General features: G+C 39.9%; 2 protein-coding genes across 8 annotated transcripts in view; one reads left to right on the forward strand and one right to left on the reverse strand.

The window, feature by feature from the left end:
• Positions 1–390: 390 nt before the first annotated feature.
• Positions 391–4,157, reverse strand: PEX12 (peroxisomal biogenesis factor 12). Its single transcript, XM_037008456.2, has 3 exons — positions 3,448–4,157; positions 2,574–3,127; positions 391–1,739 (listed from the first exon to the last, which is right to left on the reverse strand). Exons 1-3 carry the CDS (start codon positions 3,568–3,570, stop codon positions 1,340–1,342), a joined length of 1,077 nt encoding a protein of 358 aa, XP_036864351.1. The 5' UTR covers positions 3,571–4,157; the 3' UTR covers positions 391–1,339.
• A 99-nt stretch (positions 4,158–4,256) lies between these two features.
• The window catches only part of LOC108407721 (AP-2 complex subunit beta-like), a 54,561-nt gene continuing 44,441 nt past the window's right edge, over positions 4,257–14,376 (forward strand). For 3 of the 7 annotated variants that reach the window (XR_012130615.1, XR_012130611.1, XR_012130612.1), the window contains exons 1-3: positions 4,257–4,765; positions 6,358–6,743; positions 13,681–13,871. Coding sequence is in view for 2 of the 7 variants with exons in the window: in XM_073235246.1 (XP_073091347.1) it covers positions 4,947–5,009; positions 13,681–13,871 (254 nt within the window). In the remaining 5 variants the exon portion in view is untranslated. The other 4 variants (XM_073235246.1, XM_073235247.1, XR_012130613.1 and 1 more) reach the window with 3 other exon arrangements.

Below are 14,376 nucleotides of genomic sequence, written 5' to 3' on the forward strand. Positions count from 1 at the left end.
CCCCTAAGGTTATTCCACTTCAAAATTTAGTTTATCACCTTTTTTGCTATCAGAATGTGCTCTGAAATGCTAAAATGAGTTAGGATATTGGAAATCTATCTCAGCAGAGGCACTTAAAAATTATTTTCATCTTTCCTCTTCTATAGTAATCATTTTTTTCTTTTTACCTGTTGACCCAGTGGCATGACTTTTCTACACAGGCAACTTAAGTGTTTGTATTGTTCTTGATACTTCCTGCTGAAGTAGAGAGTTTTCCCCCCAAACTGTGGATTAGCAAAAAAGCCCAAATGTTAATACAAAAATGCCTCAGAAAGTCAAAGGTGATCTGAACAAAATATTTAAACACCTCAAGTAATCTCTAAATTTCTAGTCATTAAAATGGAACAGCTCTTTGCAAAAAACATTTATTCTTAAAATTTACTTAAGCATTTCATAGAAACTTTAGTAGCAGCCAGAATAATTCATGCTGGCCTAGAAAATTTAATATTAAGCAGAAAGAGCTTATTAAAAGAACTTTTTATACAGTCCAAGTTAGACCCATATTTTATTTCATCTATTCATTGCTTATTAGCTTTGCTTGCACACTGAAATCTTCACAGTACTCTTTATATACACTCATCCCCTCTTCCTTTAACCAGTTTTCCAAGAAAGATAGGTATGGCTCACAAAGAAATTTTCAAACGTTGATAAACTACAGCAGATGTTACTTAACAAATGAGTCACAGGATATAGAAGGTGCCGTTTTTCTAAAGTGTTTTCAAGAATTTCTGTAAAGAGCCCATGTTTCACATTCTTTGCAAATGGATAAAACCTCTTCTGCATGTACATAAACCTCTTATTCATAGACTTTCTTTTCTAAAGAAAAGGCTTGGTTCCCCTTCACCACCCACTTTTTGAGGACTAACGGGTTTTTCCTGAAAACTTCTGTACCTCTTGTTCTTTAAGGAAAAGCTTCTATACTGTCTTTTTTAAATTGCTCACCCCAACTAGTGTAGTTATTGTGTAGAAAGATGTTGCAGAACTATGGACTATTCTCTCTGCTGCATTTCTGTAACTCCTCTTTTATCCACTCCCTCTACACTGACCCTCACATCCCCTTTCAATCCTGATTCCCTTACTCTAACCAGCTTGGTCAGCTCTAAGTAGGGGTCTAGAGAGCAGGCTAAAAGGTTAAGATCAATGGGTTTATCCTTTTAAAGAAGTCCATATAGTTGTCTAAAGTTCATATAATTATGAATTGAGGCTGAAAAGTATCAAACAACACCAAGTACGGTGCTGCAAACCAGCCCTGTGGCCTTAAATGCACTAATTTTGTTGTGAGGTAAAAAGCTAATCATTTTCAGTTCTCAGGGGAGTATAGTTTAATTAGATGTTGTACTTCTGTTGGATAACCTGTGATGGGACAAGCTTGGTGACTCCTCACGTAATTAAACACACAACTGTAACAGAATACATAGCCAGAGGTGGCAAGAACAGTATCATTCACCCGGGTTTTACGACACAGTGGGCACACAGTCTTCGTTTTGGGTAACAGGGGAGAATCAGAATTGTAATCTAGGTGTACAGGTGGTGGTGGAGTAGGCAGGGCAGTCAGTGATTTGATGGTTTCTTGATTTTCAAATGAGTACCACCACTCAAGGAACTGTAGGAAGAACACCCCCACAGAAAGGCCAGTAGACAGGGATAAGGCAATACCTCCCACAGCTTTCTTCAGAGCTGACTTTATCTTCTCATTAACACTGTTAGGGGAATAGAACAAGGGGGCAAAAGGAGAAACTGTTTACTCAGTTATAATCACCAAGTGACTAATATAAATGTAGTTCTTCATTTTATACTTTTCATCTGTCACTGATTCAATTTGAGGACTGAATAGTTGCTAGATTGGCATTGTCTCATCTCCTTAAGGATCTATTCTAAAGGATTTTCTCTTTCTGACAAGTATTTTAGGAGTATAGGAGCTAAGCTTTGTTTTAATGTTTTAGGGTTTTGTTTTGTGTTTCAAGAAAGAAAATGGTGAAACATTGATTATATAGACTTTTTTTGGGTGAAAGATAGTATATTCAGGAAAAAAAATTCATTTAACAAAAAAATGACTTAGCAGTATTGAGGAATATATATCTGAACTTGTAGGTAGAACACAAACACTAACCAGACTGCATTGTGGTTAAGGGCAGTCTTGAGAATTATGTTGATCTGGCTTGAATCTCAGCTCTGCCACCTAGCTTTGTGGCCTTAGCAAGGTGCTTAACTGTTACGTATTAGTTTCCTCAACTATTAAATGGGATTAATGAATTTATTTCATTGGATTGTGATGAGGATTGAGATAATGTATGTAAAGCAAATACCTACCACAGGGCTGGCACAAAGCAAGTGTTGAAAAACTGTAGCTAGTATGATGAGGAAGGTTGCCAGGATGGCAATCCTTGTGTAATGGACACAATAATTTTTCTATGAAATTCCTCATATGATATATGAACTACTTAAAGAGGACTGGGGGAGGTGAATTTCATAAAATTAGTGTAAGATTTTGGAATTTATTGGTCAAATAGTTTGGGGAAATGCTAAGGCCTTACCTCCTGGCTGGTTGCTGCATCATGCTGGCTTTAGCTGGTTGGTGCTCCAGAGCTTGTACATCCTGAACTGTAAGTCGACCTAGCCGAACTTCAGCCAGACTCAGCAGTGGTGAGTGATGTTGTGCCTTTCCTAGGATGTATCGAAGTTGTTGTACAAGAAACCAGCCTTCCCAGGCCATGTTAACAAATGGGTAGGCTGCCAGAAAGGCTCTGTAAAATTGCTTCCAATGGGAGGAAGGGGGATGGATAGAATATTCATCTTCTTCTCTCAGGCTAGAAACCAGCTTCTCCAGCTTCACTTTCAGATAAGGAAGAAGAACCAGGAACATAATTGACTTCCAAAGCTGCTGCTTAGGGAGACCAGCACTGGCCAGTCTCTGAAGCTTGTGTGTATCCCCCATCACAATCCGTTTTAAGCCATAAAAATTTTCAGAAAATGAGGCACTGGTTTTAGTCAGATAATGCTGCTGGAGCAGAAGATCTAGTAGGGTAAAGATTTCATCAAACCACCTCCAAAAGAAGCCATAGTGGGCAGGATTTGATTCTGCAAGAACCTAAGGTAAGGTAAGTTAATAAATGAAATTCATTCCATTTGTTACTATGTCTTGTATTAACGATTCTTTTTTTCCCCCTTAAAATCCTACCCTCTGGGTTTTAAACAAGTCAATTCTTTTGGGGTCTCCCCTAGCGTCCCTGAAGTGCTGGGTTTTCAGTACAGGCTTTACAGTTAACAGGGACTCAATACTCGTTAAATCATAGAACATGAATTACATACTAATTGGTAGTCTCAACACCTAGGCTATCAAACTCAAAACTCAAATTATTATCTTTTACCCAGCCATCCCTAAAACCTTCCAGAGGATTACTACCTTACCTTGACCACATGCTGAAGAGCAGGTCTCACTGCCGTCATTAAACTGTCCTGTGCTACCACCTCAAAGATGGACGGCTGGTCATCAACCACAGACGCAGTGATGTGAGCCCCATACTCAGCCATAATTTCCTCTGGGTCTTACTTTTCCCCCAAACTCTCCAGTAAGTATGAACTTGCTTTGGGTATCAAATGGGTGCTCAGTCTTAAAAGTAATTTTTCTGCCGGATACCCTCAAGTACGGAACTCCTCTATTTAAGGGAACCGGGGGAAAATACTTCTGGAGGCGGAGGGGAGAAGTCTCAGGAGGGTAAGAACCATTAACGCAGAAGTGAGTGGAAGTGGTGCGTGGGGAAGAGATGACTTGTCAATGCCGCACCTCACGGCACAGTGCGTGACTCGGGGGCCCAGATGCGGGCGAGGGAGCCCCGTCCTCCGTAGCTGCAGCCCTGGAGCTGCGAATCAGGTCCTCCCGAGTGAGGGCTCAAAAGCCAGCCCCCTCTGACGATCAGAAGTGCCAGTAAGGGCCCGGTACGCGAGGGCCGGCTCCAGCTGTTGGCTGTAAAGTATCCCCGCCGCGCCCGTCCTCGCACGCTGACCCCAGGCGAGGGGCGAAGGGCTCACGGCGCCGCGTTTGGAGGGACGTCTTCGCTTTAGGACAGAAGCCGCACTGGGAAACTGGAACGGCCCGGCGGCGACAGAGGAAGAGAGGCGCTCTAGCCCTGTACGCGGCCCCGAAACCGGAACTAGGGAACTCTATGGCACCATCCGGGCTTCCGTTTCTTCCTCTGCTGGCCGTTAAGGCACGTTGGCGGCGGGCCGGGCTCGTCTGGCGAGGCGTTGTTTCCTCGCTTGGGCTGGTGTTGCATCGCAACCGCTGCGGAAAGCCCCGCCTCTGAGTCTCTTCCGGCAGAGGTCTTTTTGACGGGGTGTTTGGGAGTGCGGCGCCGGAGTGTGGCTCCTGGAGCCCCCGCTCGGGCCTGCTGCTGCGGCCTGTGTTCCTGCGCGCGATGGTGTTAGGAGCGGAGGAATGCAAGGAAACACGGAGAGGGAAGGCTTCCTCTGCGCGCTGCGCAGTTGTGGTTACTTTATATTTGGCCGCCTTCCCAGAAGGATTTGAAGCAATTTAGCCGCATAGAAGCCTTGGCTTAATTGCCTCCAATTATAAAGATGATTAGAATGAAAAAGGTTCTTGCTGTTACTCTTCATTCAAGCTGGGGGCCTAACTGCTTACAACAGTTCAGTAAATGACAATATCTTTATAAGCAGAATTGAAACATTTATCTTTCTACCTGACCCCTCCGGAATTTAAAAACTTTCAGTAAGTATTTTTGTTTTATCGCAGTATGTTCATTTGCAGAAGCTCAGTAAGAATCTGCTTTCCTTGTAACAAGACCAATTATAAAAACACTGATTATATTACCAAGGCTTTGACTGAGAGACACGTGCATAAACTCAGATATTAACAGCTTTAAGAAACTGAGATTGACTTTATAGAGCCAATGAAGCCCCTTGGAAGAATTGGCCTGGTACATTGCTTACAGGGTTCCCAGCAGCCTTACCAGGTGAGTAAAGGAGGTCCCCTCCTGGCAGGTGCAGAAACCTCAAAATGTCTTGGGGACCTCGAGAAGAGAGGAATTCACCCAAATCGACAGGTAATGCAGGCAAAACCTGATGGCAAGTTTGTCTTGGCTTTCTGGCCTCGAGAGGCCTTTAAGAGTGCAATAAGTTCCAGCAAAGCACATTTAAAAGAGCCTATGTAATCAGTTGCTCTTCTTGCTGCACATATGCAAATAACCAAGCCAAATGTTAATTATTTTCTTTATCTGGTTACTTCTAATAAAAATGAGGGTGATTTTAAAGAAAACTATTGTTTCAATAATGGCGCCTTATCTATACTAAATCCTAATACTAGTCATTGGGACATAGACGAGATCCAGAATTCTAGTTTCCCCAAAATATCTAGCTATGATCCTCCAAATGTTTGTTTTTTACTATCATTTCAATTGGAATCTTACTATATTTAGCCATGCATTCTTTAATCTCATTGTCAAGTTTGTTCTTCCAGAATGGAAAATCCAACTCCAGATATTGCAACTTAACCTCATAATACGATTTGTTCTATTTTGCCTAGAACCATAAAGCTGCAAATAGTAATAGAAATGGAACCATAATAAAAGTGCCTATCTTCCGAGGCCCTCTCAATTGACCAGTGATGGGAGACCTAACTGTACCCCTTACTGCGCCCCCTGTCAGTATGAAGCAACCAGAGCAGTTGTCGCCCCCTTTCCCTAGCAGCAGCTAGGGTCTCCATCTGTAGAGGGGGTAATGAGACAGGAACCGTGGGTGTACTCAGAGTAGGGTGAGGGGTTCCTGGAAAAAGCAAGGCAGGAAGGATTCCACCTTAAAGATAAGATTGCATTTTAATATCCAGGAAGTTAAGAAGTTGGAAATTCTTAACTTAATCTTTAGCAAACAATACCTCAGCCCACCTTGGGGGCTGGGCAGGCAGCCTTGTCTGATATGCTCCTGCACCAAGACACTGGTATCTCAGAAATCAGAGCAGGAAGTTGCTTGTGTTAAGTTAATACTAAATATTCAGGGACCATTTAACAAGTCCACACCCCTAAGCCTTTTTTTTCACCTTCCCCCAAATCCTTAACTGCCTGTAAAACCCCTAGACAACGCACCGCTACCTATGCTCTCTTGTCCCCACCTGAGCCAGGAGCTCTGTCCTCTCACTGTATCTCAGTAAAAGCCTCTCCCTGGCTCTCCTGCCCTTGGGTGTTTGCTAAGTTCATTCTTCCACTCCACAAACAAGAACCCCCGGCATCATCTTTGGGGGCTCGTTTGGCATAGATTTGGAGGTGAGTATTGGCATCCAACCTGCCTTTTCTTTCACTGTCCTTATAGAAGGAAGCCGTCAATGGCACACAACATCGGACGCTCGTCAGCAACTTAAATGGGACTAGCCCGGCTGCCGATCTCAAAGTCTGGAGCGACAGGTTCCCCTGCGTCTCCCTTGGGAGCTGGGAAAGAACTGAGTGGAGGCCAGGATTCCTTTTCAGAGGCATCTCCTTGAATGCAAGGGACTGAGGAAGGCCGTGGATAACTGCGAGGGTCTAGGCTGAGGCTACACTTCAGCGGCTTCTCATAGGTCCACGTGTCTGGAATCAGATCCCGACCACCCAACTGGTATAGGAGGAAGGCGCTGTATTGGAAAGTGCTATCTTTCTTGGGTACTGAAGCTGTGAAAATAAGTGGAAGGAGTGCAGGATGAAAACCATTCAAAGGAACAGGCAAGTGTGTGAGATTTCTCATAAAGGAGCTTCTGTCTCTGTTACTCCTCTCCCACTATATATCTGAACTTTTTCTGGAGGTCTTTTTTTTTTTTTTTTTTGAGAGGGCATCTCTCATATTTATTGATCAAATGGTTGTTAACAACAATAAAATTCTGTATAGGGGGGTCAATGCTCAATGTACAATCATTAATCCATCTCAAGCCTAATTCTCATCAGTCTCCAATCTTCTGAAGCATAACGAACAAGTTCTTACATGGTGAACGAATTCTTACATAGTGAATAAATTCTTACATGGTGAACAGTACAAGGGCATTCATCACAGAAACTTTTGGTTTTGATCACGCATTATGAACTATAAACAATCAGGTCAAATATGAATATTCGTTTGATTTTTATACTTGATTTATATGTTGATCCCACATTTCTCCCTTTATTATTATTATTATTATTATTTTTAATAAAATGCTGAAGTGGTAGGTAGATGCAAGATAAAGGTAGTTTAGTGCTGTAAGAGGGCAAATGTAGATGATCAGGTGTGTGCCTATGGACTAAGTATAAATCCAAGCTAGACAAGGGCAGCAAAACATCCACGGATGCAGAAGATTTCTCTCAAAACGGGGTGAGGTTCTGAGCCTCACCTCTGTTAATCCCCAATTTCTCACCTGATGGCCCCCCTGCGACTGTGCCTGTCTTAGGTTGTTCCTCCCTTGAGGAATCTTACCCGTCTCTGGCTAACCAGTCATCTTCCGGGGCCATACAGGGAAATGTAAAGTTGGTAAGTGAGAGAGAAGCCATATTGTTTGAAAAGGTTAGCTTTTAACTTCTTTGCAGATTTATGCCCTGTGGCTTCTATGCCCAGCACTTGTCTCGAGGTATCTTTACCACCTGGAGGAATTATGACACTCGTTAAATTCGATATGAGGCACGAATTCTATTTAAGGGTTGTAATTAGGAAGGAAGAAGAAAAGCTATAGAGGTAGCATATGGAAGAAAACATGGGAGGATTGATTATTTCTTTGATGTATCTTCTTGTAGAGTACCTTAAGCATGTATAGGTTTTAAACTACCAACTAATTTGCGCTCACATATTAACATAATAGGAATATGGTGACATAAACAAAGTAAATCTATAATTACCATCCATCTCCAGTGAAGCCAAGAAAACCGTTTAGGCACCCTAGGCATTTGTGAAAATTTGTCTATGATATGATGGATATTGTCCAACTGTACTTAAACAGTCTGAGAGAAATCAGACAAATTAAAGCAGCCCACTTCTGGGATCTGTTCACATCCCATATGTTCTTTTAACCGTAGATAGTCTATAGTCATAAGATTTTAGAGTGCTACAACTTGCACCCCTCCCAACTCCTGGTTGAATTCCAACAGTACAGATCCGGTCAAATTCGTTGTCTCACTGTATGCACATGCCAGCCTAGACATCTCCCTCCTTATTCCAATGGCAAGTCCAGGAAACAGTGGGGTGGATGCAGCCACAACCGCAGCATCACCCAGATCCCTGTGGAGGCTTTTTGATGATCATCCCCCTGGCACAAGTCCTCCGGAGAGTGCTGATGCCGGAAGCTCCTCCTCATATTGTATCTTAGTTCATTTTCTGGGTATCCAAGCTAGGCCTTGATCTTCTGCATAGAAACAAACAGACCCTTTGCCCACACTTTGACATGCCCTCTATACCACTGTGCAGAACTCATTGGAGGTCAGCACACAGGAATTGCTTTTTTTTTTTTTTTTTTTTTTTTATTATTAAGAGAGAGGAATATTATCAGAAAAGAGTACCTTCTGGAGTTCTTTTTTACAGGATCATTTTTATTCTAACCATACCCACTGCTCCAGCTTGCTCCTTTAAGAAAAAAAGGGGGGTCGAATTTATGTTCCACATGTAAGGTAGTGGTGGCTTATAAATCAGATTTTATAACTGGATAATTAATCTTGCCTCTTTTAAGTGCTGCCAGGATATGAGTATCTCTGAAATATTTAAACTAGAAGAATATATTTTCCTCATATAAATCTGCATGTCACCTATGCCTGGAATAGTGTTTTCCTAATATTATCCTCCCCCAGCTCTGATTTTTCTTTCCCTTTCCCTCAGTTGAAGGTCACAGCTCTTGGAACTTCTATAAATGCTGGACGTGGCCTCTAGAGTACTAGTTAGACAGTGAAATCAGACATAGGCCCAGAGATCATATTCAAGCATTGTCCGTTTCTGGCTGTATTGACTAAGCAAGTCACTGAATTTCTCTAACCCTATTTATTAATTTTTAAAGCCTGTTTTCCTTATCTGTAAGAAGTGGATTTTGATAGCAGCTACCTCAGAGTTGCCGTGAGCATTAATGGGTGCACAGTAAATGTTCAATGAACTTTCGCTATTGTCTGTCTTTCTATAACTCATTCTATGAAGTATACTATAAAGTAGTAGGTCAGAATGCAAATGCTTACCTTAAAGGACATTCAGCAGGCTACAAGGAATCATAGTAGTACCGAATTGAAGAGAGGTCTAGTTAAGGCAGAGAAAGATTTATCTAGTATGAGTGTGATTTTATATATATATATATATATATATATATATATATATATATATATATATATATATATATATACATACACATAGTTTTTATATGTATATGAGTTTAATATCTGTACCTCTAAAATATACATATTACATTAGGTCCACTGTGGTGGGGAGGAGTAAGGTTTAGTTGCAGTCTCACAAAGAACAGAACGTAATTTTGTTAATTGCCAGAAAATAATTCTGGCAAGATGAAATAGAAAATAGAAAAAATTTTTTCTACTCTATGAATGTGTTCCTTTGTAGCTTAGATGCCATCTTTTTATAAATCACCCAGTGTACTGAGGAAACTCCTTAAGAAATCCTATTTGAAAATCCATTTTTAAAGCAAAACTTGCTTTAGAAACCCTTTTTTCTTGGGAAGTCTAGTTTTTCATTGTTATCTTCATGTTCTTTTAGTGTTTCCTAAAAGAAATGGCAATCTTCTAGGGGGAAAAATACTAATGTGTGTTAGTTTTAGTTCAAATTCAGAGTGATGGTTCAAGTAAAAGAGAATGTTTGTTTTAACATGTGGTATCAAGGCAGTTACTGCAAGGGTTGGATTTGTTCTTTGTGATACTAATTTATTTTCTGAGAAGAGGCAGTAAATCTTAAGTTTCAATCTTACTTTTAAAATTTATTTTAAATTTGAAAAAATCTGCAGTATAGGTACTATGTATATAGTACAAAATTCCAAAGAAACAGTATAAACATTGACAATTGGAGTCATCCCATATACCCTAGCTAGCCACCCAGTTGCTGTCTTGAAGTCAGTCTTTTTCTTTTCTTCTTGAGATTCAGTGTAACTGGCTTATATTGAGTTTCAAGTAAAGAGTGAGAGAAACATGGCTCACTGACCAGAACTCTAAGCGGTCTCTAATGAGCCTGCTTGAGTACATTTCTGAAAATACAACAGCCTGAATGTGAAGATGTGGAGGTGAAAGGGAAAAGGTAGAGTTTTGTAATTGGGGGATACATCTCTTCTGGTTGATCGTTGTTGGCTCAGTGACCATTTGGCAGTGATTTCTTTTTCTCAGTGCAGGCTTTTCTAAACATAATCCTGTAATCTAATTTCTCTGGGTCTTTTAATTAGACTTACATTTCCCTATTCCTTTTCTTGTTTTAATATGATAATCAAAAATTGCCTGTTTTACCACCAGAACATATACTTCATTAGCTGCATGAGATACTTGGTTTAATTTCCAATTGCCTGTGATAATAGCAGAGGGATTCTAATGCTTCATTCTGTTCAGCATCCTTCTGTTCTTTTTCCTCACCACTGCCTTTTTTAATTCCCCCAATTCTCACTTTTTCTTCTGTGTTTCCTATTAAAAGGCTTTATATTTAACTAAAAAAAACATTAAAGGATTTGGCTGACTGCAGTGGTAAATGTGTTAGTAGGATGCTTTATTTTGGACAGCTGGTTACCAACACTGGGCATATGTTGGCAGCAATAGATGAAAACAGTATTTGGTCTTCCTCTATGACATTTTGATCCTTTATACTGTAATTGGATCTATCAAGTGTATCATGCATGGGAAATAACCTTTTCCCTGCATGTAAAGCACTGAGATGATGGAGGGGATTATTCTTTCACTCTTTATGCCTTTAGTTTTCACTAAATGCCATCTTGATGGGGGAGTCAGCAAATAAAAGTTAAGTCAAAAAACAACTTCCTGTATGCTGCCATGTGGTAGGGGGACTAGTTATTTCTTCCCAATTTGTCTTAAGAACAAAAATATTATATCCATAGCCATATTTGCCACATGAGCCTTTGACTTTTCGCCTTGAAATTTTTGTTCTGATCATCAAATTATAGCTAAAGATGATGCCATTTGTGGCATTATCCTTTATATAATAATGGATATTGTCATAAATGTATTTGATTTAAAATTATATTCTCTACACATTTATCTTTTAGGTAAAATCTTATGCTGGAGTAATCTGTAGACTACCGAGATTATATGAGTGTTAAAAACAGTAGCTAAATTGTGGCCAATATGTTTCTTCTCTCTCCAGCAAAAGGATAATCACACCACTATTAGTTTCTCAAGCCTTTACAAGGGACTTTAGCAAGAACTAACAATGAGCTGACATTTTTTTTTTTTTTGGAAGTTTATTTTTTTATTTTATTATTTTTTTTTTTTGAGAGGGCATCTCTCATATTTATTGATCAAATGGTTGTTAACAACAATAAAATTCAGTATAGGGGGGTCAACGCTCAATGTACAATCATTAATCCATCTCAAGCCTAATTCTCGTCAGTCTCCAATCTTCTGAAGCATAACGAACAAGTTCTTACATGGTGAACGAATTCTTACATAGTGAATAAATTCTTACATGGTGAACAGTACAAGGGCAGTCATCACAGAAACTTTCGGTTTTGATCACGCAATATGACCTATAAACAATCAGGTCAAATATGAATATTCGTTTGATTTTTGTACTTGATCTATATGTTGATCCCATATTTCTCCTACTATTATTATTATTTTTATTTTTAATAAAATGCTGAAGTGGTAGGTAGATGCAAGATAAAGGTAGAAAACATAGTTTAGTGCTGTAAGAAGGCAAATGTAGATGATCAGATGATCAGGTGTGTGCCTATGGACTAAGTATTAATCCAGGCTAGACAAGGGCATCAAGACATCCACGGATGCAGAAGATTTCTCTCAAAGCAGGGGGTGTGAGGTTCTGAGCCTCACCTCTGTTGATCCCCAAATTCTCACCTGATGGCCCCCCTGCGACTGTGCCTGTCTTAGGTTGTTCCTCCCTTGAGGAATCTTACCCGTCTCTGGCTAACCAGTCATCTTCCGGGGCCATACAGGGAAATGTAAAGTTGGTGAGTGAGAGAGAAGCCATATTGTTTGCAAAGGTTAGCTTTTTACTTCTTTGCAGATTTATGCCCTGTGGCTTCTATGCCCAGCACTTGTCTCGAGGTATCTTTACCACCTGGAGGAATTATGACACTCGGTAAATTCGATATGAGGCACGAATTCTATTTAAGGGTTGTAATTAGGAAGGAAGAAGAAAAGCTATAGATGTAGCATATGAAGGAAACTTGGGAGGATTGATTATTTCTTTGACATATCTTCTTGTATAGTACCTTAAGTATGTATAGGTTTTAAACTACTAACTAATTTGCACACATATATTAACATAATAGGAATACGGTGACATAAACAAAGCAAATCTATAATTACCATCCATCTCCAGTGAAGCCAAGAAAACCATTTAGGCACCCTAGGCATTTGTGAAAATTTATCTATGATATGATGGATATTGTCCAACTGTACTTGAACCATCAGACAAATTAAAGCAGCCCATTTCTGGGATCTGTTCACATCCCATATGTTCTTTTAACCATAGATAGTCTATAGTCATGAGATTTTGGAGTGCTACAACTTGCACCCCTCCCAACTCCTGGTTGAGTTCCAACAGTACAGATCCGGTCAAATTCGTTGTCTCACTGTATGCACATGCCAGCCTAGACATCTCCCTCCTCATTCTTATGGCAAGTCCAGGAGATGGTGGTCTGGATGCAGCCACAACCGCATGAGCTGACATTTTTTAGAATGTTTTTAATACACATATTTACTAAAGCTGCTGTCTCCCATCATGTCTCACTTATATTTAAGAATATTTATATTCAGCCATATCTAGTATTTTCAGTAACAGTAACAACTGGGAATCTCACTGCAAATGTGGTTTTAAATGGACTTGTTTAGGGCCATAGTGTAGTTTTCCTGTTGTTTTATGTTTAGGTGTTTTTGCATTTTTAAGTTAAACATTCATTGGTTGTAGATTTGTTATATTGAAAATAATCTATAATTTTGATAACAAGTGCTTATTTCATTTTGTTTGTTTATTTTGCAGCTAATGTGGATTCATAGATCTGTAAGTCAGGATACAAGTGCACTTTCTTAAATTTGGTAGCAATTTTTCATTTATACTTCCTGAAAGAAGGATGCAGTTGAGATAATTCATTGATTCTAAGATGCCAATGGTTATAAGGTGCATTGTTATTTTCTGTGGTAGCTGGAAAGAAAAATACTTCCTGTTAAACTGACATGCTTTTGATTACAAAATGCATCCCAGCTTCAGTGGTGTTAATGTAAAAAACTGCAACTTAACCCTTGATGAATTATGCTGTTATTATCACCTTAAATTTGCATGAGGCTTTGTAGATGCAGTTATATATATGTCATCTGATTATGTTTATCTGTTTTCTGTTTTCTGTTTTCTGATGCCTATGTAAAATGTTCAGGAATGGTGATGAGTTTATCTATGAAGTGATGCATTGAAGGTTAAGTATTTATCTGTAGTTGTACTGTTTTTGGTAAATCAAAGTCTTATCTACTTCTTTCCCAGGTGGTGGCTAATACTGTAGCAGCGTTAGCTGACATCAGTGAATCTCACCCAAATAGCACCTTACTTGATCTGAACCCACAGAACATTAATAAGCTGCTGACAGCCCTGAATGAGTGCACCAAATGGGGCCAGGTTTTCATCCTGGACTGCCTGTCTAATTACAACCCTAAAGATGACCGGGAGGCTCAGAGGTCAGTCTGTTTGCCTCCGTGGTATCTGGGAGTCCTGTCTGATTGAACAAGTTCTAGTGTCTGTGTGAGAATAAGGGTCTATTATGTTGAGGAAGATTAGTGGCTTATGGAATAGATACTGCTGTCTCATGGTATTTTCTCACTCAATTTAGGATCATTTTAGGTAGTAGAGTAAACCATGAAAATATAGCTGTTCTTCTGAGTTGGTGTTTTCCATTTCTTATGTGAGCTGTGCAGTTACCTTCCACTAAAACCTGCCTCATCGTGGTCTCACATCTCCACACAGCAGTTCCTGGCTATTTGGCAAACAGCGGTTTCTGAGTGTCTCACTGTAGTGATAAACTTTCATTCTGTTAGGTACATAGTAAGTGGCTTGATACAAGTTATTGATCTGAGCTATACCTGTCATTCAGTACTAGGGAAAGTGTGTTTGCACCACACACAAAAAAGTTCTATGTTTACTGTATTCCATTAGGTAGATAAATCATACCACTCTGAATTTAGA

This window comes from Manis javanica, chromosome 4, assembly GCF_040802235.1.
Source record: "Manis javanica isolate MJ-LG chromosome 4, MJ_LKY, whole genome shotgun sequence".
Lineage (NCBI taxonomy): Eukaryota > Metazoa > Chordata > Mammalia > Pholidota > Manidae > Manis > Manis javanica.